This window comes from Lithobates pipiens, unplaced genomic scaffold (genome assembly GCF_037356315.1).
Source record: "Lithobates pipiens isolate NorthernLeopardFrog02 unplaced genomic scaffold, aLitPip1_a1.2 Scaffold_8, whole genome shotgun sequence".
NCBI lineage: Eukaryota > Metazoa > Chordata > Amphibia > Anura > Ranidae > Lithobates > Lithobates pipiens.
The window spans coordinates 117,868,835-117,895,965 of record NW_027507903.1 but is presented as its reverse complement, the minus strand read 5'-3'; the positions used below and the strand labels follow the sequence as shown (position 1 = coordinate 117,895,965).

The 27,131-nt window shown below is 44.7% G+C and overlaps 1 protein-coding gene across 5 annotated transcripts in view; it reads left to right on the top strand.

Annotated features, from left to right (window-relative positions):
• The window catches only part of VPS13C (vacuolar protein sorting 13 homolog C), a 626,331-nt gene that overhangs the window by 161,780 nt on the left and 437,420 nt on the right, over positions 1–27,131 (top strand). For all 5 annotated transcript variants that reach the window (XM_077473219.1, XM_077473221.1, XM_077473220.1 and 2 more), the window contains 2 exons: positions 5,052–5,244; positions 9,360–9,474. In XM_077473219.1, coding sequence (XP_077329345.1) covers positions 5,052–5,244; positions 9,360–9,474 — 308 coding nt within the window. The remainder of the gene's footprint in view (positions 1–5,051; positions 5,245–9,359; positions 9,475–27,131) is intronic.

Below are 27,131 nucleotides of genomic sequence, written 5' to 3'. Positions count from 1 at the left end.
AACTCAATTTACGATTCGAGACGATTTTTTTTTTTAAATCATATTAATGTACATCAACAAACAAAATTGCAAAGGCAAACCTTTTCTCGAACTGAAAAGTCATTGAGCAAGTAAAGCAGCACATTAATACACATACTACAGGAGAGGGTCAGAGAGTGCAGACATACTGCACAAGATTACCAGAGACTGTGAACATGCTGCACAATATTACCAGAGACTGCGGACATACTGCACGAGATTACCAGAGACTGCGGACATACTGCACGAGATTACCAGAGACGGCGGGCATACTGCACGAGATTACCAGAGACGGCGGACATACTGCACGAGATTACCAGAGACGGCGGACATACTGCACGAGATTACCAGAGACGGCGGACATACTGCACGAGATTACCAGAGACGGCGGACATACTGCACGAGATTACCAGAGACGGCGGACATACTGCACGAGATTACCAGAGACGGCGGACATACTGCACGAGATTACCAGAGACGGCGGACATACTGCACGAGATTACCAGAGACGGCGGACATACTGCACGAGATTACCAGAGACGGCGGACATACTGCACGAGATTACCAGAGACGGCGGACATACTGCACGAGATTACCAGAGACGGCGGACATACTGCACGAGATTACCAGAGACGGCGGACATACTGCACGAGATTACCAGAGACGGCGGACATACTGCACGAGATTACCAGAGACGGCGGACATACTGCACGAGATTACCAGAGACGGCGGACATACTGCACGAGATTACCAGAGACGGCGGACATACTGCACGAGATTACCAGAGACGGCGGACATACTGCACGAGATTACCTGTGAATTGGGGCCCCGATGACAGCTTTGCAGAGCACTGGACACAGGAGGCTGTATTCGCACGCTAGCTAGCAGAGAGAGGGCGGGGCCGGGGCCGTGAGCTCCCCTCTGAATAGAGCGGCTGTAGTTAGAGCAGTGATTGGAGTGGAAGCATCAGTGGAGCTTCTGGCCCCGCTCCCGGACCTCTGTATTCCCCAGCCAGTATAAAGGGGGCGGGGCTGCAAGCTCCAATGACGCGCCCACTCAGATCACTGCTCTAACTAAAGCCATTCTTTTCTGAGCATACAGGCTACATGGGGCGGAGTCAGTGTGCCAGTGGAGCTCCCGACCCCGCCCCCACACTGCTGGCTAGGTAGGGAATACAGCCTCCTGTGTCCTCTGTACGCGCTGCAAAGCCGCTTGTTTTGCCTGTCCTGTCGTGACGGGCCTGCGGACACGCCCCCTGCTACGGAATTTCTGGAGGGGAAAAAAATCAAAAAAATCGAATTTACTAATCTGAATCTATTTGAACTCACAACTCGATTCAAGGTTAAAATCGATGTTTCCCCAGCCCTACCCAAACGTATATACTAAACTGGTCAATGCAATCTTAAACGCTGAACTGTGCATTACTAAACTCCTGTTCTTTGTTCCGGACCCTGAACTCTCTGCTTACTTAATCCTGACCCCTGAATTCTAGGCCACATTGTCACTTTATTTAAATTTGGAGGTTCCATAATAATCTATTACACTTTTTGCATCTATTGGGCTTTTTTCAGCGCAATTTTTATTAAATTGACATTGATTTTCACCTGTATTGTGAATACAGTACCTGCTGCTGATCTAAACGAATTGGATCCCATATCCTTGGTGCAGATTTATTATACATTCAGTACTTAATCCTGACCACTGAAATGTCTGTTTTACTAAATCCTGACATCTCTGTAGTACTTAATTCTGTCCCCGAACTAGATGTGCTAACCATTGCCATCTTAGACAGTTTTGAAAATGTTCTCTCTCTCTCTCTCTCTCTCTCTCTCTCTCTCTCTCTCTCTCTCTCTCTCTCTCTCTCTCTCTCTCTCTCTCTCTCTCTCTCTCTCTCTCTCTCTCTCTCTCTCTCTCTCTCTCTCTCTCTCTCTCTCTCTCTCTCTCTCTCTCTCTCTCTCTCTCTCTCTCTCTCTCTCTCTCTCTCTCTCTCTCTCTCTCTCTCCTCTCTCTCCTCTCTCTCCTCTCTCCCTCTCTCTCCTCTCTCTCCTCTCTCTCTCTCTCTCTCTCTCCTCTCTCTCTCCTCTCTCTCTCCTCTCTCTCTCCTCTCTCTCTCCTCTCTCTCTCTCTCTCTCTCCTCTCTCTCTCCTCTCTCTCTCCTCTCTCTCTTCTCTCTCTCTTCTCTCTCTCTCTCTCTCTCTCTCCATTTATTTTTTTTGCTAGAAAATTACTTCACTCTCAAATATGGTATATATTGTGTTTGGGTGTACCAAATTCATTAAGTGTATTTTTCCAGATTATTTGCATTTATTAAAAGGTTGTGAAAATACCTAACAAAATTAAGAAGTCACCATTTTATTCTCTAGGGCAGTGGTCATCAACCCTGTCCTCAGGGCCCACTAACAGGCCAGGTTTGCAAGATAACTGAAATACATCACAGGTGATATCATTTTCTGCTCAGTGATTGCAGTAGTCTAGTCTGCATCTCCCCAAGGTAATACTTAAAACCTGGCCTGTTAGTGGGCCCGGAGGACAGAGTTGGTGACCACTGCCCTAGAGAATAAAATGGTGACTTAAATTTGTTTTATGTTGCGTGGTATTTTCACAACCTTTTATTAAAAGCAAATAATCCGGAAAAATACACTTAATGAATATTGGTACACCCAAACACAATATAATACCCAGTTTTTAAAAACATATAAAGGATGATGCTGTGCCGAGTAAATACATACCAAGCATCTCCAAATTTAAGATTGTGAATACCTAAGAATTGACAAAAAAACGAGAGTACTTAAATTTGACCATAGGCCACACTTTGAAAGCCTTAAAGAGGAAGTAAACCCTGATGAGTTTTACTTCCTCTGTCGTTCCCTGCACTTAATGACTAGCCCATTAAGTGACACTTAACTGCAATCGATGGTGGAAGCATCAATCTTCTGCCCTCTTCCCTCTGGGGCCACAGACTCCGGCTCTGCAACTTGCCAGAGCCACGTTACTTCACTCCCGAGCAAGCACATGGGAGCCGTCAATCATGGCACATACGAGTGAAGAAATGGTACGGAGATCCGTTTCTTCACAGCGCATGCACCCGATGACATAACTGGTACCTATAGGTAAAAGTGACGCAGGGAGGGTTTACAACCACTTTAACAGGTTATTAGTTTAGAGTAAAATGTGAGCTGTGGCACTAGGGTAACAACCCAATTCCTAAAAAGTTGGGACTTTATGTAAAATCTGCATTAAAACAGAATGCAATGTTTTGCAAATTTCATTAACTATATTTTATTAATAATAGAAATTAAGAAGAAAATATCAAATTATTTAAACTGAGGAAATGTGAAAAAAAAACAGTAATTTTGAAATTCATGGCAGGAGCATGTCTCAAAACAACAGTTGAGACAGATCAACAAAAAACTGGCAAAGCAAACCCTAGATCCAAAAAAGTTGAGACAGGACCATGTTTACCACAGTATAGCTTTTCTCTGTAAATGTCTGGGAACTAAGGAGAACAGTTGCTAGAGTTTGAAAGAAGAACCTTGTGCCATGCTTGCCTGAACATAAGCTGCTCTAAAACCTGGATATATCTTTGAGAATCGATTGTGCCTTTCCAGATGTGCAGGGCTACCCATTTCATACTAACGCACCCCCATACCATCAGAGATGCATGCTTTTGAACAGAGCACTGATAACAAGCTGGAAGGTCCCATCTCTTTTGTCCAGTGCAGCTTTCTCTACCCTTTCAACACAGAGAAACCATAAAAATAACTTTCTGCTCTCAGGGAACGCCTGATAAAAATGACTATATCTACAACTCATGATACATTAGTGTGATGGTCAGTGGGAAGAATGCTCCTTACCCTTGTAGTCATTGGGAATAACCTCCTTACAGATAAGTTCACACTGACACCGTGGATCTTTTAACTTATCTGAGAGGCATAAATTGCAGAAATTGCACATTGCTCAAGAACCCCTAGCAACTTCTGAAGGAACCCTGGTTGAGAAGCCCTGGCCCAGAGGATGATTGCCCAAAAATATTTTCTAATTTTGAATCATCTGAACAGTTTTCCACTTTGCATCTTTTTTAAATGAGCTTTGGCCTAGAGAAGATCTTTCTGGAATCATGTTCAGATATAGCTGCTTCTTTGCATGATAAGAGTTTTAACTCACATTTTTGAATGGCACAGTAAAATGTTTTTGGAAATATTCTAGAGCTCATGCAGTGATGTCCATCACAGAATCATGATCACAAGCATCCAAGACTGCATTTTTTATTTATTTTATTGCAAACCTGGAACCTGAAGGAAGGAGGATAAGGTTGTAGTTAAAACATATCTGATTGAACAGAGTCAATCATTCCTGAAGGAAACATTGAGGGGATTGGGTCCAAGTGAGGGACTGTCCCAGCAAAACAAACCTCTTGGGTCCAGTGTACAATTGGTCAGAATTCTTACTGCTTTGTATGTACAGTATCTCACTACACATGTTAAATTCTGGTTGTACAATCTACTGTTTTTGCTAAAATTTGGAAACAGAACGATATCTTAAAGTAAAAATATTTAAAAAAGGGATTGTATAAACGTTTTTTGGATGTCTTTATAATCTGTATAGGTCTATTGAAAATAATCAAAATTAATCATTTATTATTTTATACAGTTCCATACAAATTACAATAATGACTTCAATCTTAATAAATTGTAAAACCAATTTGTAATGTATGCAGCTAGTAAAACCTTATGTCAGACCTATATTTTTAGTAAACCTGAGAAATTATTTTGTAATTTTCAAAACTTCTGAATGGTAATTTGTTGGAAAATAAAATAAAGGAAACCATGTTGGGAGGGTAGCATTAATGCTTTAATATTTGCATGCTTTTTCTTAAAGTGATCTGCTCATGTATGTGGTAAATCCCCTATATTTAGAATTGCATCTTAAGTAGACAAATTTGTACAAGATGAACCCTGATACATAATACATTACATCAGTGTACTAGTCTTTGCAATTTAATAATTGAATATAACCTTCAATACATCTTTCAGGGTTGAAGCAAAGTTGGATCACTGGTATGTGACTGGCCTTAAGCAACAAAATGTTGTTCCATCACTTGTAAGCAGTATTGGTTCCAAAGAATCATCTCTTCTTAAAATTCAGTATGAAACTAACCCTGAAAATAGCACTGCTGATCAAGTTCTGATACTTCAATCCCAGCCTGTGGAGATTATTTATGATGCCGTAAGTAAATATAACCAAGAATGCCAAGCTGTTTTGTGTCTTGTATTAAAGTGTTTGCAAACCCTAACGATAAACTTTCTAATTTGTTCCTTTTTGGTTTGTTAAAGCGGTGGTAAACTTGGTTTTTGGAAAGTTGCTGACAGGCAGGGATTTTTTTGACAGAAGAGACACTATCGTTTTCTTCTGTTAAATACTTCCCCCTGCATGTCAGCCATCATGAACACTGAGCTACACATGCGCAGCTCAGTGGACTATTATGGCTCCAATCTGTGCCATTGGAATGTGACTCCTGGCACATGCCCAGGAGTGACGTTATCGTGGCCCAGCCATTTAAGCAGCTAAAGGCACGTAATCCTGGAAGGAAGACCGGTCCAAATAGAACCTCCCGGGACCAACCAGATTGATCACAGCTTAGTGCTGGAGGGCTCGGTTTGACAAGTATGCCATAATGTGCTGTGCATACTAGCACATTATGGTATAACCGATCTAGGGGCCCCCAAAACAAAGAAATGACAGCAAAATTAACAATTGCTTTAAATATATGATTAAAGCAAAGTTCCAGCCTGGGTGAAAAAGAAATGTAAAGTCAGAAGCTACAAATACTGTATTTGCTGACTTTAATATAAAGACAGTTACCTGTCCAGGGAGCCCATGATGTCTGCACCCTAAGCTGACCTGTCCATCGGCTCTGGGTTCAGACGCTGGCATGCTTGCTTAGGGATACAGGAAGTGAAGCCTTGCGGCTTCACAGCCTGTTTACTACTGCACTGCACTACTACTTTACTTTCTGAATGGTCCTATCTCCTGGGATACACACAGGTCCCCAAAAGGCAATGGGGGGGGGGGGGGGCGCACGATAAAACTGGAGAAGTGATATACCTTGCCACAGCAACATGGGACGGAAGTCCAGATGAAAACATACCAAAAGTATGAAAAAGAAAAAAGAAATCCAGAAAGGAGAGTGGGTGGGGTGACCTTTTGTTTCAAACTGAGTACAATTTTTTGTTTGGAACTCGCTTTAAAATAGTTTGTTATATCTTTTTAATAAGTACGAAAAATACCTGTTGATCCTGCCAGAAATCCACTGTTGTCATCTGCACTTCACCGCGTTATCTATAAATGGTTGTAAACCTTTAAATTTTAAAATAAAAACAAGGTTATACCTACCTGCTTTGTGCAAGGATATTGCCCAGAGCAACTCCTTCCCACCTCCTTCTGAGGTCCTCTTGCCGTCTCTTCTTCGGGTGCCCGCATAGCAAGCTGGCTGCTATTTGGGCACTTGCACAAGCGTGCCTCCGAACCAGGCTGTATATGTTCATGGACACAGCCAGCCTAGCTGGCTCCACCCCTTCTCCTTCCTCACCTGATTTCACTGACCACAGCAGGGACCAACCGAATTTCAATCCATGTATGGGCAGGCTGGTTGTACACAAGCCCATCTATTGATTGACTTATGTACAATCAGTCTCCCTGCTGTCAGGATACAATAGCACAGCAAGAGGTATTCCCCCTCCCACATCGAGTGTGTGGATTGGGGGATCGAGTACATTTCTTATTTTTTTTCTTTTCCTTTGTCCACCCTGATATATATATATATATATATTTATTCTATAATTTTTTTTTTTAATGACTCCAGTATCGCAAACCTGGCACCTGGGTTGCTTTTTCTTCTTCGATGTCTTGCCTCTTCTGTTGCTATTACCGACTGAAGCCAATTTACTCTTTAGTTGCCCCCTGGCTGAGCATCCCCCTTCTTACTGATCTCCCACTTCCTCACCTCTTGTTTTTCTACCCCTTTTTTTCTTGGCCTACTTTTGTCTTTGTCATAAATGAGTACGCTCCTTCACCCATATATTTGCATAGATATATGTGGGAGGCAATCATTTTACAATTTTGTGTGCCACATCCAAAGTTATAGGACGAAAATTGGAATACCTCTAGTGGTGGACTTTTAAGGCACGTACAGTAAATATCAGATTTTTAGAATACAAAAGAGTTTTTGTTATTGAAAAAATGTAAGATACATAAAACAATGAATGCATAAATACACTGGTAGTCTGTATATATACTGGTTACTTGATGTACCCTACGCGTTTCGGAGAGACTAAATCAATTTCTTCAGGGGTATGTACAAGTGTAAAAGAAATTCTTATTTATCTTCAAAAGGACATGCATACATAATATATTGTATATACTTCACTATTGTGATGATCACTTACATATTCAGAACAGTGTGTTGAATAGACATTCCATCAGGTTTATAATTAAAAACACGACAGAGAACAAGGGTGGATGTTGCCGATGGTTATTTTACCCCCTTAAAGCCTTCCAATGTGGTAGCCCCAACAGGAAATGCTGAAAGACCAGCAAGATGTAAAATGGAGACCAACCCCATAATACTGATGGACAATTGCAGATAGAGGCTCCAAACCTGGGAGTGACACTGGGGCAAGGCAAACGGTCCTAAGTGAAAAAAAAAAAAGTAGATGGGATAAGATATTTTCAAACCCACCATGGGGAGAACAGGGAGAAAGTAGTCATCCCCTCCTTCCCCGTGATGTAGAAAGAAAAGGAGGAAGTATTTTCTTTCTACATCCTGGGGAAGGAGGGGATGACTACTTTCTCCCTGTTCTCCCCGCGTAGGGTACTTCAAGTAACCAGTATATATACAGAATATCAGTGTATTTATGCATTCCTTGTTTTATGTATTTTCTTAAATAAAAAAAAAAAAAAAATCTTTTGTATTCTAAAAATATGTTATTTACTGTACATGCCTTGAGGCCGGGTTCACACTATAGCGATGCGGGAACGCCGCGAATCCGCGGCGTTTACCCGCATCGCACACCTCCCGCCGGCAGTTCACACTGCCCTATGCGGACGGCTGGGAGTGTCAATGTTATGTTAATGACACCCCCAGATCCGTCGGCACATCGCAGTGCGATCTGCCGACTCGCACAGGAATCGGATCGCATGGTGTGAACCCCCATGCGATCCGATTCTGTTGCGGACCCAAAAAAGGGTCCCGTGCGAGTTTGCTGCGGGAGCGCTGCGAATTCAGCCATACTATCTGTATGGCTGAACTCGCATCGCTACGGAGATCGGATGTGATTTGCTGTGCGAATCACATCCGGATCTCCCCCCGCAGCGGTGTGAACCGGGCCTAAAAGTCCACCACTAGGGGTATTCCAATTTTCGGTCCATATACCTGCATACGACCATGATTATCTGGTTACATGGCACATTATACTTTATTTTCAGTGTTTTAATGTATATTCTGTTTGGACCTGATTTTGTATTATACTTCATACTGCCTGTGAAGCTAATGTGTGCCATCTTGTGTGCTAAGGGGGTGCCTTTAACCCTTGTGTTATTTGTATATTATTTAAACCTTAAATAAAAAATAAGTTATAATAAGTTTATCCATTTTTTATTTAGTATAACAAACTCCTGCATTAAAGCGGAACTTCGGTCATTTTTTAAACTTAACGTCTATTAAACCTTCTGCCCTTGTTTCAACTTTACATAGCAAAACATTTTTTTTTTCTGCCAGTAAATACCTTATACAGCCCAGTTCCTGATTCTTGTCTGGTAAAAAGCCTAGGCTTATGACATCATGCACAGCTCCCTTTCACTCTGGTGAGAGTTTGCCAGGAAGTGGGGGGGGGGGGGGAGTCATAAGAGGGCCAATGAGAGCTGCAGTGCTGGAAGTGTCTGTGTCAATCCAGCAAGTGAACAGGCAGCAGCTTCAGCTGCCCACAGTTAAAATGGTTGCAGCCAGACTCATTGGAGGGAGATTTCTGTAGCATATTTGGCAAGTCCAGAATCACAGTATATATAAAAGAATATGCAAAGTGGTTGAAGGGAAGCTTCGGAATGGCAAAGATGCTTTTATTACAAAGTATGTGAGCAGACTGCAGTTCCTCTTTAACAAACTTATTTATTTTTAAATGTAAATAGTTAAAACAGATTACTTCCTGCCTTTTGGACAACTATTTTTGTGGTAGTTTAGTCACCCCCATATAAAGTGCTAATTCTCTGTGGCTGTCTTTACCTATATGTATCTAAAGCTGTTATACTGGAAAATATTATTTTCACATTTATGCTGTGTTTTATAGGTTACCATAAATGCCCTTGTAGACTTTTTCCAGACTCACAGAGGAATGGATTTAGAACAAATCACATCTGCAACATTGTTGAAACTGGAGGAGATCAAAGAAAAAACAGCTACAGGTAAGCCTTTACTACTTACTCCCCTGCTTGTACTCTCTTACAAGTTTGTTAGGGTAAAAGACATGGTTTCTCTGAGTTCAACCAAAAAACCCTAAATCTACAGATGACACAACCAGGGAAAAAAAAATGTATTTATCTCCTAAATAACCAAATGCATTGCTGGATGAATGTTCCATAGCGGGGGGGTCATAAACTTTAAAACAAAAGGCCTGTTCACTTGCAGACCTTAGGAGGGACTGAGTATGGCCAGCGGGAGTATAAAATGCCCTGGCATCAGTCGACAGTATGCATATCATGCCACGGGTTTGGTCTGTGGGAGCAAAAAATGAGCCAAAGTTGGTGGGAGTAGTGGAGAGGAATAGTACCACACCATTGGTGTCAATGGGCAAAATAATGCCGTCATTTGTGTCAAAGGAGCAATTCTGCCCCATGCGCTTGCGTCCACAACGCAGGCTTCAGTGTGGGCGCCACTGTTCTGCAATATTATTTGATTATAGGATAATACACATGACTTTTAGAATTGAGCTTTGAGTGGTGAACAGGACCCAAAATGGAACTTTCAGTTTTGAATAGTAAGTTTGTTAAAATATATATATATATGCTTGCTTTTTATTTCGGTCAGACTTCAGTGACATATACTCAGCAGAATCTCCATATATTCCCAATGAGAACATTATAAATGAGAAATTCATGTTATTCTGCCTGCATTGCTTGACTGGCTAATTTTTCCATAATGTGAAAAAAAATATTTTCAGTATTTAGCTGCAAGTAACCCCTATATTTTGATCTTATTAAAATTAGCAAAGACTTCTCGAGCAGATCCCACTTCTTGCCCCATCTCCCACCTATGGGGGAATCCATTGCTCTCCCATCTTTATCAGATACCCGACTCACAGTTGTGGGCTGCCTGAGAGATTACGCCCCTAATGCACATTATTTCTGATGGTACGCCCAATCCCCTGAAACCATTTCTCCTCAGCCTGACCTCGTGGAACGCCTTCTTTACCGCAATTGTGATGAGGAAGCTGTTGTCTTCCTTCTATCTCAGACTCTCTGTAGCCCATGCCTCTAAACTGACTTTGACCTTTGAGAGGTAGAGGGAGGGATATCCCTAAGCTCTCTGAGAAGGACTGGGAGGACAGTATACAGTGCCTTGAAAAAGTATTCATACCCCATTGAACTTGTCCACATTTTGTCATGTTACAACCAAAAACCTAAATGTATTTTATTGGGATTTTATGTGATAGACCAACACAAATTGGCACGTAATTTTGAAGCGAAAGGAAAATGATAAATGTTTTTCAAAATGTTTTACAAATAAATATGTTATAGTGTGGGTGCATTTGTATTCAGCCCCACAGAGTCAATACTCTTTAGAACCACCTTTCACTTCAATTACAGCTGCAAGTCTTTTTGTGTATGTCTCTACCAGCTTTGCACATCTAGAGTGACATTTTTGCCCATTCTTCTTTGCAAAGTAGCTAAAGCTCTGTCAGATTAGATTAAGAGCATCTGTGAACAGCAGTTTGCAAGTCTTGCAACAGATTCTCAATTACCGTATATACTCGAGTATAGGCCGACCCGAATATAAGCCGAGGCCCCCAATTTACCCCCAAAAAAACTGGCAAACTTATTGACTCGTGTATAAGCCGAGGGTGAGACATGCCTGTCCATCCCTGTGTGTGTGTCCGTCCATCCCTGTGTGTCCGTCCATCCCTGTGTGTCCGTCCATCCCTGTGTGTCCGTCCATCCATCCCTGTGTGTGTGTGTGTGTCCATCCATCCATCCATCCCTGTGTGTGTGTGTCTCCATCCATCCATCCATCCATCCCTGTGTGTTTGTCCGTCCATCCCTGTGTGTCCGTCCGTCCCTGTGTGTCCGTCCATCCATCCCTGTGTGTGTGTGTGTGTCCATCCATCCATCCCTGTGTGTGTGTGTGTCCATCCATCCATCCATCCCTGTGTGTGTGTGTGTGTGTGTCCATCCATCCATCCCTGTGTGTCCGTCCATCCATCCATCCCTGTGTGTGTGTGTGTGTGTCCATACATCCATCCATCCCTGTGTGTGTGTGTGTGTGTCCATCCATCCATCCATCCCTGTGTGTATGTGTGTGTGTCCATCCATCCATCCATCCCTGTGTGTGTGTCCATCCATCCATCCATCCCTGTGTGTGTGTGTGTGTCCATCCATCCATCCATCCATCCCTGTGTGTGTGTGTGTCCATCCATCCATCCATCCATCCCTGTGTGTGTGTGTGTCCATCCATCCATCCATCCATCCCTGTGTGTGTGTGTGTGTCTCCATCCATCCATCCCTGTGTGTGTGTGTCTCCATCCATCCATCCCTGTGTGTGTGTGTATCCATCCATCCCTGTGTGTGTGTGTCCGTGTGTGTGTGTGTGTGTGTGTGTGTGTGTGTGTGTCCAGCCTACCTGTGTCCCGTGCCTTGCCTCCTTGCCTCCTTGCCTCCGTCCCGTGCCGTGCCTTGCCTCCTTGCCTCCGTCCCGTGTCGTGCCTTGCCTCCTTGCCTCCGTCCCGTCCCGTCCCGTGCCGTGCCGTGCCGTGCCTTGCCTTGCCTTGCCTCCGTCCCGTGCCTTGCCAGGATCGCCGCTCTTCGTCGGCGCCTCGGCGGCCATTCTAAAATTCAAAAGCCGCGCCTCCGCCTTCGCCTGTGATAGGCGGAACACTGAATTTCCCAGCAGTCAGTGTTCCGCCTATCACGGACATCGTCTCATCCTCGTCCGTAGTACGAGGATGAGCGGATGTCCGTGATAGGCGGAACACTGACTGCTGGGAAATTCAGTGTTCCGCCTATCACAGGCGAAGGCGGAGGCGCGGCTTTTGAATTTTAGAATGTCCGCTGTCTGTCTGCTCGACACGCTGATCGAGCAGTCAGACGGCGATGACTCGAGTATAAGCCGAGGGGGGGCACTTTCAGCCTCAAAAAAGAGGCTGAAAATCTCGGCTTATACTCGAGTATATACGGTAAGTTTAGGTCTGAACTTTGGCTGGGCCATGCTAACACATTAACATGCTTTGCTCTAAACCATTCCATTGTAGCGCTGGCTGTATGTTTTAGGGTTGTTGTTGCCTTATGAGTTTATGTGAAATCTCCATTAGGGCTGCAACTAATGATTATTTTCATAATTGATTAGTTGGCCGATTTATTATTTTGGTTAATAACCTTAAAAAAAAAAGTGTGGTGTATAATTTAATTATTTATGTAAAGTTTAAAAAAAGTCAATTTATTCTTCAATACCTCAAATATCTATATGCAGTGGTAAATATGGTATAAATGACAAACTATAGGGTTAAGGTGAAAATTCTGTAATACACTCTGAGAATGACAGAAGAGATATACTGTATATATGGTTGAATCTGGTAAATATCAGACTTAATTTTATTTAAATGGAAAAAAGTTAAAAACATTTTTTTGCAGATTTTTAAACAGAACTGTAATATATTGTATGTGTGCCATACAAACACCATGTCTTCCTTCAAACAAAAAAAAAAAAAAATCATTTTAAGAACGTTCGTTTGTCTAATTGTTAGTGGGGTCAAATCGATGTTTTTTTCAACCACAGTGATGGGAAAATTTAGAAATAATAGAAAACCTCTAGGTCAAAGGGATTTTCAGACCGTGTATGTGGTTTTCATTCAGAAATGACATTCATTTTAAAACAAATGTTAAAAGCAAGCGAAAATTTCAAACATTCTTTCTTTTAGCGAATGTACAAAGATTTTTCATTTGAATATTCTTGTCTGAAAATTGATCCGTGTGACCAGCATAAGGTGCACACCTATGCAGTTTGTTTTTGATCTGTTTCTGCAGTGTTTTTTGCTGTGCGTTTTGATTTTTGCGCACATAATTTTGCTGAGATTTGCGTTTTTGCATTTTTTTGATGCTTTTTTTGTTTGTTGTTGGGCAGATTCAAAAACACAAATTGCTGCAAAAACACACTACATGCTTTTCTGCATCTTCTCCATTGAAGTATCTTGAACCAAAAAAAGCACCGTTTTGCGTTGGAAAAAAAGTCCTAGACCAGTGGTTCTCAACCGGGGTTTTGCGAGAGGTCCCCAGGGGTTCCGCTGCGATCTGACTGTCAAGCAACTGACAGGAAGATCGCACAGACACAGGCAGAGCTAGGCAGGGAAGCGGCTGGCATCCTATTGGCTGGAGTGCGCTGTTCCCTGCAGGACCCTCCTCCCCTCTTCTCCTTCCTGAGTACGTGACATCATCTGAGGTGGACACTGGACAGGACAGGATAGGAGGAGGAGGGGCCGAGGGGAAGCGGCGCGCCACTGGAGGAGACTTTTAAAATGTGCTCTGAAGCCAGAAGAAGACAACGCCGGTACTGTACCCAGCTGTGTCTCCCCCCCCCCTCCCCCCCTCCACACAATATGCCCAACAGTCTGCCCCATGTAATGTGCCCCGTCGTGTCCCCCACCCCATGTAATGTGCCCCGTCGTGTCCCCCACCCCATGTAATGTGCCCCGTCGTGTCCCCCACCCCATGTAATGTCCCCCGCCCCATGTAATGTCCTCTGCCCCATGTAATGTCCTCTGCCCCATGTCATGTGCCCTGCCCCATGTCATGTGCCCTGCCCCATGTCATGTGCCCTGTCCCATGTCATGTGCCCTGTCCCATGTCATGTGCCCTGTCCCATGTCATGTGCCCTGTCCCATGTCATGTGCCCTGTCCCATGTCATGTGCCCTGTCCCATGTAATGTGTCCTGCCCCATGTAATGTCCCATGTAATGTGTCCTGCCCCGTGTAATGTGCCCTACCCCATGTCCCGTGCCCTGTCCCGTGCCCTGTCCCATGCTCTGCCCCATGTCATGTGCCCTGCCCCGTGCTCTGCCCCATGTCATGTGCCCTGCCCCGTGCTCTGCCCCATGTCATGTGCCCTGCCCCGTGCTCTGCCCCATGTCATGTGCCCTGCCCCGTGCTCTGCCCCATGTCATGTGCCCCATGTCATGTGCTCTGCCCCATGTAATGTGCCCATGTCATGTGCCCTGCCCCATGTCATGTGCCCTGCTCCGTTTAATGTGCCCTGCCCCATGTCATGTGCCCTGCCCCATGTAATGTGCCCTGCCCCATGTAATGTGCCCTGCCCCATGTAATGTGCCCTGCCCCATGTAATGTGCCCTGCCCCATGTAATGTGTCCTGCCCTTCCCCATGTACCCTGGCCTTCCCCATGTACCCTGGCCTTCCCCATGTACCCTGGCCTTCCCCATGTACCCTGGCCTTCCCCATGTACCCTGGCCTTCCCCATGTACCCTGGCCTGCCCCATGTACCCTGGCCTGCCCCATGTAATGTCCCCTGCCCCATGTACCCTGGCCTGCCCCATGTACCCTGGCCTGCCCCATGTAATGTCCCCTGCCCCATGTAATGTCCCCTGGCCTTCCCCATGTAATGTCCCCTGGCCTTCCCCATGTACCCTGGCCTGCCCCATGTACCCTGGCCTGCCCCATGTACCCTGGCCTGCCCCATGTACCCTGGCCTGCCCCATGTAATGTCCCCTGCCCCATGTAATGTCCCCTGTAATGTGCTCTGAATGGATCAGCTCTGCAGGAAAAGAAAGCACCAGTTTCACATTAAATAGGTACATTTTAATATTTATGCTTTTATTTATTTATTTCTACAAATATTTTTTGTTATCAAAAGCTCACTGATCATACCAATGTTCCGAGAGCTGTAGATGTGAACATTATTTCAGGGGTTCCTCGAGATCTCAAACTTTTTGCTAGGGGTTCCTCCAAGGTAAAAAGGTTGAGAAACACTGTCCTAGACCCTTCCCAAATACGCAGCAGCTGTAAAAAGCATAGATGTGAATGTGTCCAATAGGAAACTATGTTAAATGAACTGTAGTGTGCAAAAAGCACCAAAAACACATAGGTGTGAGAACCAGACCTAAGACGTTTAGTAACAGCAGCATGCTTTTTTTTTTATTTATTTTTTTGGGATCACCTGTCAAAATTGTGTTAAAAAAAAACTAAAATTAACCCTTTATAGTACAAAAAGATCAAATAACTGCTACTATAAGGGTTTCATTGTTTTTACTGTGGAACAGTGAGACTTTTTTTTTTTTTTTTCATGGATATGATCATTTTAAATGTAAGGCGCGAAACTGGTAAAAGTTGACTTTGAATATAATTGTAATTCCTTCTATTACCTCCACCTTCTCTGGGTTCAGATGCTGATCTTCCCTGAGTTTTTAACCGCTTCCCGCCCGGCGTACACCAAATGTAGTCCTCCGCTTTGAGCAGGGATATCTGAATGATGCCTATAGCTACAGCCATCATTCAGCTATCGTCTTTTAGAGCCGGCGAATCTGTGCAACATAAGAATTATCATAGCGGCTGCTTGACCGTTCTTACGGGAGGCCACCCCCCCCCCCCCCCTCGCCCTCTGGGGGCTTCTACTGACTCACCAATGAGTCGAACACAGGATCCACCGGACCTGCATGTTCAGAATAGAGATTTCCGGGGGACCAGATGGTCGCCGGAGTCTCTATGATCGTTTGGAGGCCGGGCGCGATGTTATGATGTTAAGCCCGTCCTCTGTATTAAAAAACAAAACAAAACAAAAAACGGCGCAGCTTCGGCTGGGAAGCGGTGATTTATTTATTTTATTTTTTCAGGCTACCCAGCCTATTGGTGAGATGTGGGGTCTTACCCCATATCACACGGAAAAGAGCACCTGTCATGCCATATTCCATTTTCAAGGGATGTTTACAAAAAATTTTGGGGAAAAAGTGTCAAGCTAAAATTAAGTAAAATTAACAATAAAAAAAAGCGCCCCTGTTCCCGTGAGCTCGCATGCAGAAGTGAACGCATACCTAAGTCCAGTCCACATATGAAAACGATGTTCAAACCACACATGTAAGGTATCACCAGGAATCTTAGAGCAAGAGCAATCATTTTGGCCCTAGACCTCTAACTCAAAACATGTAACTAGTAAAAAATTTTATAGTGTCGCCTGAGGGGATTTTTAAGTAACGGTCCTGGTGAAAAAAAAAATCAAAAAAAAGATTTGCTGAAATTTGGAATCAATTTGACCTCTCAACTAGATTCAAGATTTTTTATTTTTTTTATTTCTGTTTATTATTTAGTTTCATAGAAAAAATACAGCAACATCTGGGTTATGTCATTGTAACATTTACCCAGCAATAGCGGCCACGCAGGGCCTAACAACTAATCTTACCTAACATAGCCATTCTGTCTCGCTTAAATGCTCCAAACTTCCCCAAGTTTGGCCATCGAGCGTGTGCAGGCCGCAGTTAAGGCTCGGCAGGCCCCGATATGCCTCCGCTCCAGAGGTGGTCGGTGAGCTTTAATGCTCCGGGGTATACATATGACCGGGCTACTGATGTCTGGATCACAGTATACCGGGCCAGCAGCTACCCTGTAACTGCACAGGAGTAGGTCTGTGATGGAATGTCTCTCAGCTCTTCAGGACTGGTAAGTATGGCTCTCCCTGCTTCGGTGGGGTGAGCAGCTGGGCATTCCCGGGAGGTCGATTCGTTAGCCACCTCACCTCCTCTTCTCTCACACGTCCCTATCTCCCCTCCTTCCTCCCTCGTGGGGGGGGTGGCTGCATGTGCTGTGGGCGGTGTGTGTTAGGGGTTCGCTCGGTCTCTCACCTGTAGGGGGCTCTGTGTAGCTAGCGTTGGTCCTGGTCCCGGTCGGGGGGGGTCCCACAAGGTGTCTGTGGAGGTGTTCTTGCCGAATGCAGGCAGCACTGTTCTGTAGTTTATTTATTTTTTTCCTGTCACCGTATGGCACTGTCTGGCGGCCATTTTCACTGTGGGCAAAGCAGGTTCCCCTTGTGAACCTCAGCAGCTATTTTCTATAGGATTTTCCTATTGCATTGGCGGACATTTTTCTCTTATATTCACCGACCGACACAGCTCCTCTCTGTAACTACATGGGTTGTATAGCCTGCCATTAGGAGAAACTAGGCAAAATTGTTACACAATACACAGAATTTTAATCCCGCCCGGGGGCGGGCCCCATGCTGTAAACCCTCCTCCTGCTGTTAGCAGCTTCAGTTTTTATTTTGCCTAGCAAAGATAATGGCCTAGAAAGCCCTGCGGGCCTCTCGGTCCATATTTTTACTGCAGGTTTGCTGCTTTTTGCGCAAGATGAGAGATCCTGAGATCTTCTATCAACCGCCGGCTGGGTGACAGGCCAGAGGTGGTCAGTGAGCTTCAATGCTCCAGGGTATACATATGACTGGGCTACTGATGTCTGGATCACAGTATTCTGAGGCCAACAGCTACCCTGTAACTGCGCAGGTGTAGGTCTGTGATGGAATATCTCCCAGCTCTTCAGGACTGGTAAGTACAGCTCTCCCTGCTTTGGTGGTGGGGGGGGGGGGAGCTGGGCATTCCCTGGGGAATCGGTGTGTGTGTGTGGGGGGGGGGTCGCTGTTTCCCACCTGTGGGGGCTCTGTGCGGTTGCTGTTCAGTCCTGGTCTAGGTCTGGGGGTCCCAAAAAAGCAGTTTTTGTGGAGGTTGTCTGTCAGCAGGCAGTTCGTTTTTTATTTTTGCTCTCTTCACCACATGGCGCCGTTACGGTGGCCATCTTGGATTTGGGAAAGCTATAGATTCCCCTGTGAGCTTCAGCAGCCATTTTCCTTAGGATTCCTATTGATTACATGGGCGGCCATTTTGTGAAAGCCTGAATGCTTTCTTCACCGCTGGCATCTTGTGACAGCATGACATGTGCTTTCTCTTGTTACTTCTTGTATCCACTGTGTGTGTGGAACACTGGATTGCTCTGTGCTGAAGGCTGAAGCTGTTCTGCAGATCGTTGCACCAATGTTAGAGCTGCTGCTGACACTTTTTTTTCTCCTCTCTGCATCTGGGAACCTCCTAGGGACTACAGGCACTATTGTTGGCATTCACAGAACGCCCCAGGGTGGTGAGTCTAGCGCTAAGTACCCCCCCACCCCCCCCCACGCGGCCGCAGCAGGAGGGTGGGACCTTCACTGTCCTAAGTCCCCTTGCAGGTGGCAGACAGGATAGGGTCAGCATGGCTTCAGAAACTGGTGTTTCTTCCCCTGAAATCCAGGCTATAGCAACCGGGTCACCTGCGGTTAGTGCGGTGCGCATGGACACCCTGACGGCGTTCCTTGACTCCTATGTTGCTAAGATAGAGGGGGCAGGAAAGGTGCACGTAAGAGGCCCTTGCCCCCCCCCCCCATCTTCTGGGGAGAGCTCTGATGCAGACTCGGGCCCTGCTGCGGCTGGAGACCCCTGCTCTGACCTATCAGACGTGGCTGACCAGGACCGTTTGGACAGTGAGGATGATTCCCCGTCCGGGCGCGACAAGGCGCTTGTTGGAGCACTTATCACAGCTGTGCTTGATACCCTGAAGATTCAGGAACCAGCGGATTCCTCTGCTGATGTACCGGTCCCTTTTGGGTCCCGCAAGCCAGCACGTTCACCTAAGGTGTTCCCGTATTTGGCTTATTTTGACAAATTCATCTACAGGGAATGGGGTCGCTCGCAAACGGACCTTTTCGGTCCCCAAAAACTTGGCGGTATGTTACCCCTTTGAGGAAAGCCTTCTCAAAAAGTGGTCGGCTCCTCTGATCGTGGACCCCCCAGTATCTAGATTACATAAAGTAACCACGATTCCGGTTGAGGGGACTCCTACATTCAAGGATCCCACGGACAGGAAGGCCGAAGCAGTGGCTCGTTCCTTGTTTACAGTTGTGGAGTCAGCCGTGTGACCTTTACTGGCATCCGCACTGGTGTCGCAGACACTGACTGAGTGGGCAAAACTTTTGCACTGCGTATTGGGAGAGCAGCATGCCTCCCCTGTCTGCGTGGAGCTAGCAGACCAACTAGTGCATGGCCTTAAGTACGTTTGTGACGTGGCCCTGGATACTCTCCCTCTGCTATCCAGGGCCTCAGTGTCAGCCGTGGTGCTGAGGCGCCTTATTTGGCTGAAATGCTGGTCTGCTGACCAGGCACCCAAGAAGGCCTTGACGGATCTTCCCTTCCTTGGCAAACTGCTCTTTGGAGCCTCGTTGGAAGACATTATTAAAAACGCCATGGGTGGTAAGAGTACACTACTTCCACAGGCCAGGAAGGCTAAGGAGCTACGCCGCAGGCAAGGGCCCTCCTTTTCCGCTCACAAGCGGCTTTTTCGCCTGCCTGGTGCTTCGACAAAATGGCCCCAGCCCGACAGAACATCCACGGACGGTCAGAAGCGTCCCTGGAACCACAAGCCTGCGAACAAAAGTGCTACCGCATGAAGGTTTGCCCCCACCCGTGTCTCGGGTGGGGGGTCGTCTACGGGAGTTTGCAGGCCATTGGACCTCCCGGTTATCAGACCAATGGGCCTGCGATCTGATTTCTGTAGGTTGCAAGATAGTTTCTCTTTTGGCTGCCAAACAGATCTTTCCCCTCCAGCATACCCACGTCCCTGGTTCGCCAGGAGGCCCTGCAAGGGGCGGTAAGGGACTTGCTAAATCAGGGGGTGATTGTACCGGTTTCGTAATCGGAACGCTTCCAGGGGTTCTACTCAAATCTGTTTGTGGTTCCCAAGAAGGAAGGGGTACGTCCAATCTTGGACTTAAAAGCCCTCAATCACTTTGTAAAAGTGCAGAGGTTCAGAATGGAATCAGTTCGCTCAGTAGTCGCTGTACTCCATCAAGGGTACTCCCTGGCGTCTTTGACATCAAGGATGCGTACCTGCACATACCCATATGCCTTCGGCATAAAAAATTTCTGCCTTTGGCAGTCGGGAAGCCCACTGCCAGTTTGTGGCTCTTCCCTTTGGCCTGACATCAGCCCCCCGAGTCTGCACCAAAGTACTGGCTCCAGTATTGACACTGCTGCGACAACACAGGATCGCGATCGTGGGTTATCTAGACGATCTCCTCCTGAGAGCATCTTCCACCTCAGCATTAGAGGAGGATGTGGCGATCACCATGCAGACTCTGCGAGAATTTGGGTGGCTGTTGAACCTAAAGAAGTCGATGGTTTTGCAGACTCAGTGTCTGGAGTTACCTGGGTTTACTATTGGACTCCAGGGAAGCAGGGGTCTTTCTCCCCTTAGACAAATTGCAGACTCTCAGATCTGTGGTCAAACTACTGATGAACCGCAAGTGGTCGTTGCTCCGTTTTTTGCATGCGAGTACTGGGGCTCATGGTAGCCTCCTTCGAGGCAGTACCTTATGCCCAGTTCCAGTCTTGCAGAAGGAGATCTTGACAAAATGGGACAAATCTCCGTTGTTCCTGGATCGGCAGATCCAGGTGAGCCAGCCAGTCAGGGACTCCCTGATCTGGTGGTTGAGGTCCCCGGTGATTCAGTCCGAAAAATCGTTCCTTCCTCTGAAATGGTCGGTGATCACTATGGACACCAGTCTTTCAGGATGGGGTGGAGTGATGGGGATTCAGTCGGCTCAGGGCCTCTGGTCGACGGACAAATTCAGGTTGCAGATCAATCTGCTCGAATTGAGAGCGATTAGGCTGTGCCTCCACAAGTGGTCGACGTGTCTTAAAGGATGTCTGACCAGGATACAGTCGGACAACGCCACGGTAGTGGCGTACATATATCACCTAGGGGGGACAAGAAGCTCACCTGCTGCTCGGGAGGTCGCTTACATACTTCGGTGGCCAGAGCTTCACGTTCCGGCCCTGTCAGCCATTTACATCCCGGGGGTGGAAAATTGTCAGGTGGACTATCTGAGTCGTCAGATGCTGGACCCAGGAGAATGGGCGTTGCATCCAGAGATATTAAGGCTGCTGTGCCTGAAATGGGGCACACCAGATGTGGATCTATTGGCCTCCCGTCTCAATCGTAAGGTGCCGAGATTCGAGTCCAGGACAAGAGATCCATGGACAGACGCACTGGTGGCTCAGTGGGATCAGTACCAGCTGATCAACGCCTTTCCTCCTCTAAAACTGTTGCCACGTCTGCTTCGCAGAGTGGATGCCGAGGCTTTAACTGCATGGCTTTTGAGAGCCAGGTGCTGAGGAACCGGGGTCTGTCGGACTCTGTGTTTCCAACTATGCTGAGAGCGCGGAAATCTTCTTCACGGAAGATATACCATCGTACCTGGAAGGCCTACATCTTCATGTGTGAGGAAGGGTGGCATCCGCGCACCTTTTCTATATCCAGGATCCTGCTGTTTCTTCAGCAAGGAGTAGACCAGAAATTGCCGTTGAGCACCATTAAGGGGCAAATTTCAGCCCTGGCTGTCTTTTTCCAGCGACCCCTTGCGTCTCACTCATTAGTGAGTACCTTTGTTCAGGGGGTTCGACATGTAGTCCCTCCGGTGCGTCCACCATTACCCCCATGGGATTTGAACCTGGTGTTGGTGATTCAGAAGCCGCCGTTTGAGAGCATCAAGGAGATTCCCATGTTGACCCTTTCACAGAAGGTGGTCTTTATAGTGGCCATCACATCGGCCAGGAGGGTTTCGGAATTGGCGGCCTTGTCATGCAAGTCGCTTTATCTGGTCATCCACAGGGATAAGGTGGTGTTGCGTCTGCAACCGTCCTTTCTACCTAAGGTGGTTTCGGCTTTTCATATCAATGAGGACATTGTATTACCATCATTGTGTCCTAAGCCGAAGCACCCCAAAGAGGTGGCCCTTCACGCTCTGAAGGTGTACTTGTCTGCCACGGCTCCCTTTCGGAAGTCAGACTCACTGTTTGTTTTGGTGGCTGGTCCAAAGAAGGATATAGCTGTCTCGTCGGCCACCATTTCCAAGTGGATCAGACAGATTGTAGTCCAAGCCTATATCTTGAAGGGGCAGGCGCCCCCCTTTCCAGTCACGGCCCACTCTACAAGAGCTATCGGAACGTCTTGGGCTTTCGACACCAAGCGTCTGTCGCTCAGGTGTGTAAGGCGGCGACCTGGTCGTCTGTCCATACGTTTACCAAGTTCTATAAGGTAGACGTCAGGGGATCGGCTGATGCCTGTTTTGGCCACAACGTTTTGCAAGTGGCCGTATAGTTGCAATTGAGATTTTTTTTCCTGTTGTTTTTTTTTGTTTTTTTTATATAAAAACGCAGTACTGTTTGTTAATGCACTGTTGCATTACTTCCAGAAAAAGGTTGCGGTGTTGGGGATCTCTCCTATTGAGAATGCACGGTTATGGCGGTGTATTTTTCCGTACACTTGTTTTTTTTGTGGATTTAGTTTCACTAGTTCCCACTTGCCATGGTGGATGAAGTTTTTTCCACCCCTCGTTTGGCACTGCTTGGGGACGTCCCATTTAGTTACAGAGAGGAGCTGTGTCGGTCAGTGAATACTCACCGTAAAATCCTTTTCTCTGTAATTCACCGACCGACACAGCACCCACCCCTCCTTTTCTCTACGTTATACTGCTTGTTGACTTACTGCGTACTGAGTTCTGCCTGGGAGCAGGGAGGGTTGTTAGCACAGGGTCCGCCCCCGGGGCGGGACTAAAGTTCTGTGTATTGTGTTACAATTTTTGCCTAGTTCTCCTAATGGCAGGCTAACAAACCCATTTAGTTACAGAGAGGAGCTGTGTGGTTGGTGAATTACAGAGAAAAGGATTTTACGGTGAGGACCAAAAATCCTATTTTTTTCCCCAGCCCTAGATTGTCCTGTTTTTGGCTCCATCCATCTTCCCATCAACTCTGGCCAGTTTCCATGTCCTTGCTGAAGAAAAGCATCCCCATAACATGATGCTGCTACCACCGTGTTTCACAGTGGGGAAGGTGATATGCATTGTTATTTTTTCCACCACACATAGCGTTTGAATTTTAGGCCAAAAAGTTAAATTTTGGTCTTATCTGACCAGAGCACCTTCTTTCACATGTTTGCTGTGTCCCCCGCATGGCTTCTCGCATACTGCAAATGGGACGTCTTATGGCTTTCTTTCAACAATGGCTTTCTTCTTGAACAAAATAAATATCCCACACTGTCTGGTTTGTTACCTCAATAACAAATAATGTGTATTAATCCGTTGTAAATCCTATATATTATATTTCTTAACATAAAGTGCTCTTGTGCCGATATCTATTAATTGATAATTAATGGGTGCTATTCATAGGCTACTATGGTATATGTTGTTAGGCGATTTCTGAGTTGCTGCTGCTGCGATTTCCTGCCTATTAGATTGTGATTTACTCATTGTTTTGGAGCACCATCACAAAGCATACATTTTTTGCCAGATTCCTTTTTCATGAACGTTTTTTTTTTTTTTTTGCTTGTTTAACCACATTACACTTTTATCATGCAATATATGATTAAAGGCATTTTAGAAACCTATAAATAGCACAGATTAATTATCAATTAATAGATATTGGCACAAGAGCATTTTATGTTGAGGAATTTATAGATTTACAACGGATTAATGTGCATTATTTGTTATTGAGGTAACAAGCCACACAGCGTGGCATATTTTTTATTTTGTTCATTTATTTAAACACAACTTATGAGTGTGGTCGGTGCCAGCAGTTGAACATTTTGGTATAATCATATCTTTTATAAGATTTTCCCTTTTTATTGATACCATTTATTTTTTTAGAATGGTGTTTATATGTTTCTACATGTCAGATATAAATTATTGGTAGCTCGCAAGAGTTTCAGTGTAATGGCTTTCTTCTTGTCACTCTTCCATAAAGGCCAGATTTGTAGAGTGCACAACTAATAGTTTTCCTGTAGGCAGATTCTCCCACCTGAGCTGTGGATCTTGGCAGTTTATCCAGAGCTACCATAGACCTCTTGGCTGCTTCTCTGATCAATGCTCCTCGCCCAGCCTCTCGGTTTAGATGGACGGCCATATCTTGGTAGGTTTTCAGTTGTGCTATACTCTCCATTTTCGGATCACGGATTCTATGAGATGTTCAGAGTTTGGGATTTCTTTTTAAAACCTAACTCTGCTTTAAATTTCTCCACAACTTTATCCCTGACCTGTCTGGTGTGTTCCTTGGCCTTCATGAAGCTGTTCAATAAGGGTCTCTAACAAACCTCTGAGGGCTTCACATAATAGCTGTATTTATACTGAGATTAAATTACACACTAATTAGGTGACTTCTGAAGAAAATTGGTTCCACTAGATTTTAGTTAGGGGTATCAGAGTAAAGGGGGCTGAATACAAATGCACACAACACTTTTTTCACACATTTATTTGTAAAAAATGTTGAAAACCAATTATTTTCCTTCCACTTCACAATTATGTTCCACTTAGTGTTGATCTGTTACATAAAATCCCAATAAAAAATACATTTACATTTTTGGTTGTAACATGACAAAATGTGGAAAATTTCAAGAGGTGGTATGAATACTTTTTCAAGGCACTGTAGCTACTTACATCACTATCATGATCTCTGCTAAAGACGGGCCCTGTAAGGAATTTCAAATTGTATAAACCTATTATACTCCTCATATTGGCTATCATTTACCCTACGTTGAGTCCTATCTGCAATAGGTACAATTCTTCCACTAGTATGTTCATACATCTGCTACGTCTGTGCCCCCTTATCTTTCTCTTCTGAGAATCGGTGGTTGATGCTCTAAATTATATTTGTGATGTTACCTTATGGCCAGGGCCATCACGTCTGCTATTGGGTGTGATGGAAGATGTGGTAGTCAATAGACATCTGCAATTCTTTTATGCGTTCTTCTATACAAGGTGAACATTCCCCTATCTTGAAAACTTCCTACCCCTCCTATTCTGAAAACTGGAGATGTGCAATTAATGCAGTCTTGCCTTTGTACAACCTGACCTATGAAATTAGAAACTGTAATAAAAAATTAGACCAGTTCTGGTTGGCTTTGATAGATTCTGAAGATTCAGAGACCTGTGTCCCCCCCCCCCCCCTCCTTGTCTCTCGTTTTCTTATGAACCCCCCATTACTCTCCCTTCTTATCCTGTGTTCCCTCCTTTCCCCAGCCTAAGTGAGTTCCTTTAGGCCAGTATTCCTGTGTATGGGACCCCTCTATATTAAACATTGTCAAAATACTTCAGCCTTACTATATTTTCCAAAGCCTGGTGAAGCTAAAGTGACTACGCACAACTGCAAACCACTAGTTTGGTCATTGGGCAATAGGCATACAATGATTGCACTTGCCACCCAATGTCTGCACTTTCTGTGGTTCCCAGTGAAATCACACATAATTTGACTTCTACCTGGGCTGACCAGCTTTTCACTTAGTACAATTTCGTCTGCTCTGATGTATGGTTACCAGTAAGGTTACCAGTAAGGCCTCATGCACACTGGACGTTAAAAAATAATGTTTTAAAATGTTAGTAGCTTTGCAGTGAGTTTCAACTTTTTTTAACGTTTTTGCAATAGTGTTTTTTTTTTTTTTTTTTTTTACAACGGATCAAAAATGTTAAATGCTGATGAGTGACGTTTTTTAGCGTTTATCAGCGTTAGAGCATTTTTACAGCTGAATAGCGTCTCTCCGAACCCACTCGTTTTTTTTTTTTTTTTTTTTTTTTTTTTTTTCTTAAAAAACGTTACTGCCCAAAACTGTTGCTAACAGGCTATGTGTGCATGGACACCTAGGATAACATGGAGAGTTTAATGACTGTAGAAATAAAACATCTACTGCAGAACCCAGCTGCTGTAAAAACGTCCAGTCTGCATGAGGCTTTAAGGTTTAAGTAATTTTTAGAGTTTTGAATTAAATATTGTTGTGAGCTGATTTTGATCTGTCAGCACATCAAAGTTGGCTGGTTGACCACCCTAATATTTAAACAAACCTTACATCAATACACATTTATACCAAAATATAAATTTTTTGAAAACCTTTACTAAAAATGATTGTACCAGAAAACATAACAAATGTCATCATAAAAAATATTTATGTAAATAACCATATCCTAAAATGTGATAGTTTGTTCATATTGCTTTTTAAAAGCTACAGTCAAACTAAATTACTTTATTACATTTTTTGGGGATCTTTTGTGTTTTTCATGTTTAATGTTTTTTTGATTATGTGTAAAACAACTTTATATGGAAATCTATTTCATTTGATGCACATTTACTATATATATATATATATATATATATATATATATATATATATATATATATATATATATATATATATATATATATGGACAGAAGCTTTTTGGGATGATTGATAAGGTCTTGTATTATACTGCAGCTTTACCTTCAGTTGTACAGGTTCCTCTCCTGGGCTAAAAATGCATACTGTAAGTAATTTCATTGCAAACTATGATTATCTCACAGTGTGCATTAGATGCTGTAGAAAGTAAGCCTACCTCAGACCCACTAAGGCAGTTTTCAGGTGTTTTAGCTCTAGAAATAGTGCCTCTAAAGTGGCTGAAAACTGCCTCCCATGCTACCCGAATGTGAAAGCCTGAGTGCTTTCACATGGGGGTGTGGTGCACCTGCAGGATGTTAGAAAAAGTCCTGCAGGCAACATCTTTGAGGAAGTGAATGAAATGAATGGGCAGCACTGAAAAGCACTTGGGAAGCCCTGCAACACGGATGCTTTTAACCCCCTTGGTCGCTAGCGTGCGTTAAAATTGACACACTAGCAGCTGAAAAGTGGCACTTAAATGCCAACGCGGCCTCATTGTGAAATAAGCCTATATATGGATATCCAGCAATATCTAGCCTGTTCCTTCCCAGCCTGAATTTCCCTGGCACATCCCTTTCATTCATTGATTTTAGTTCTTTTA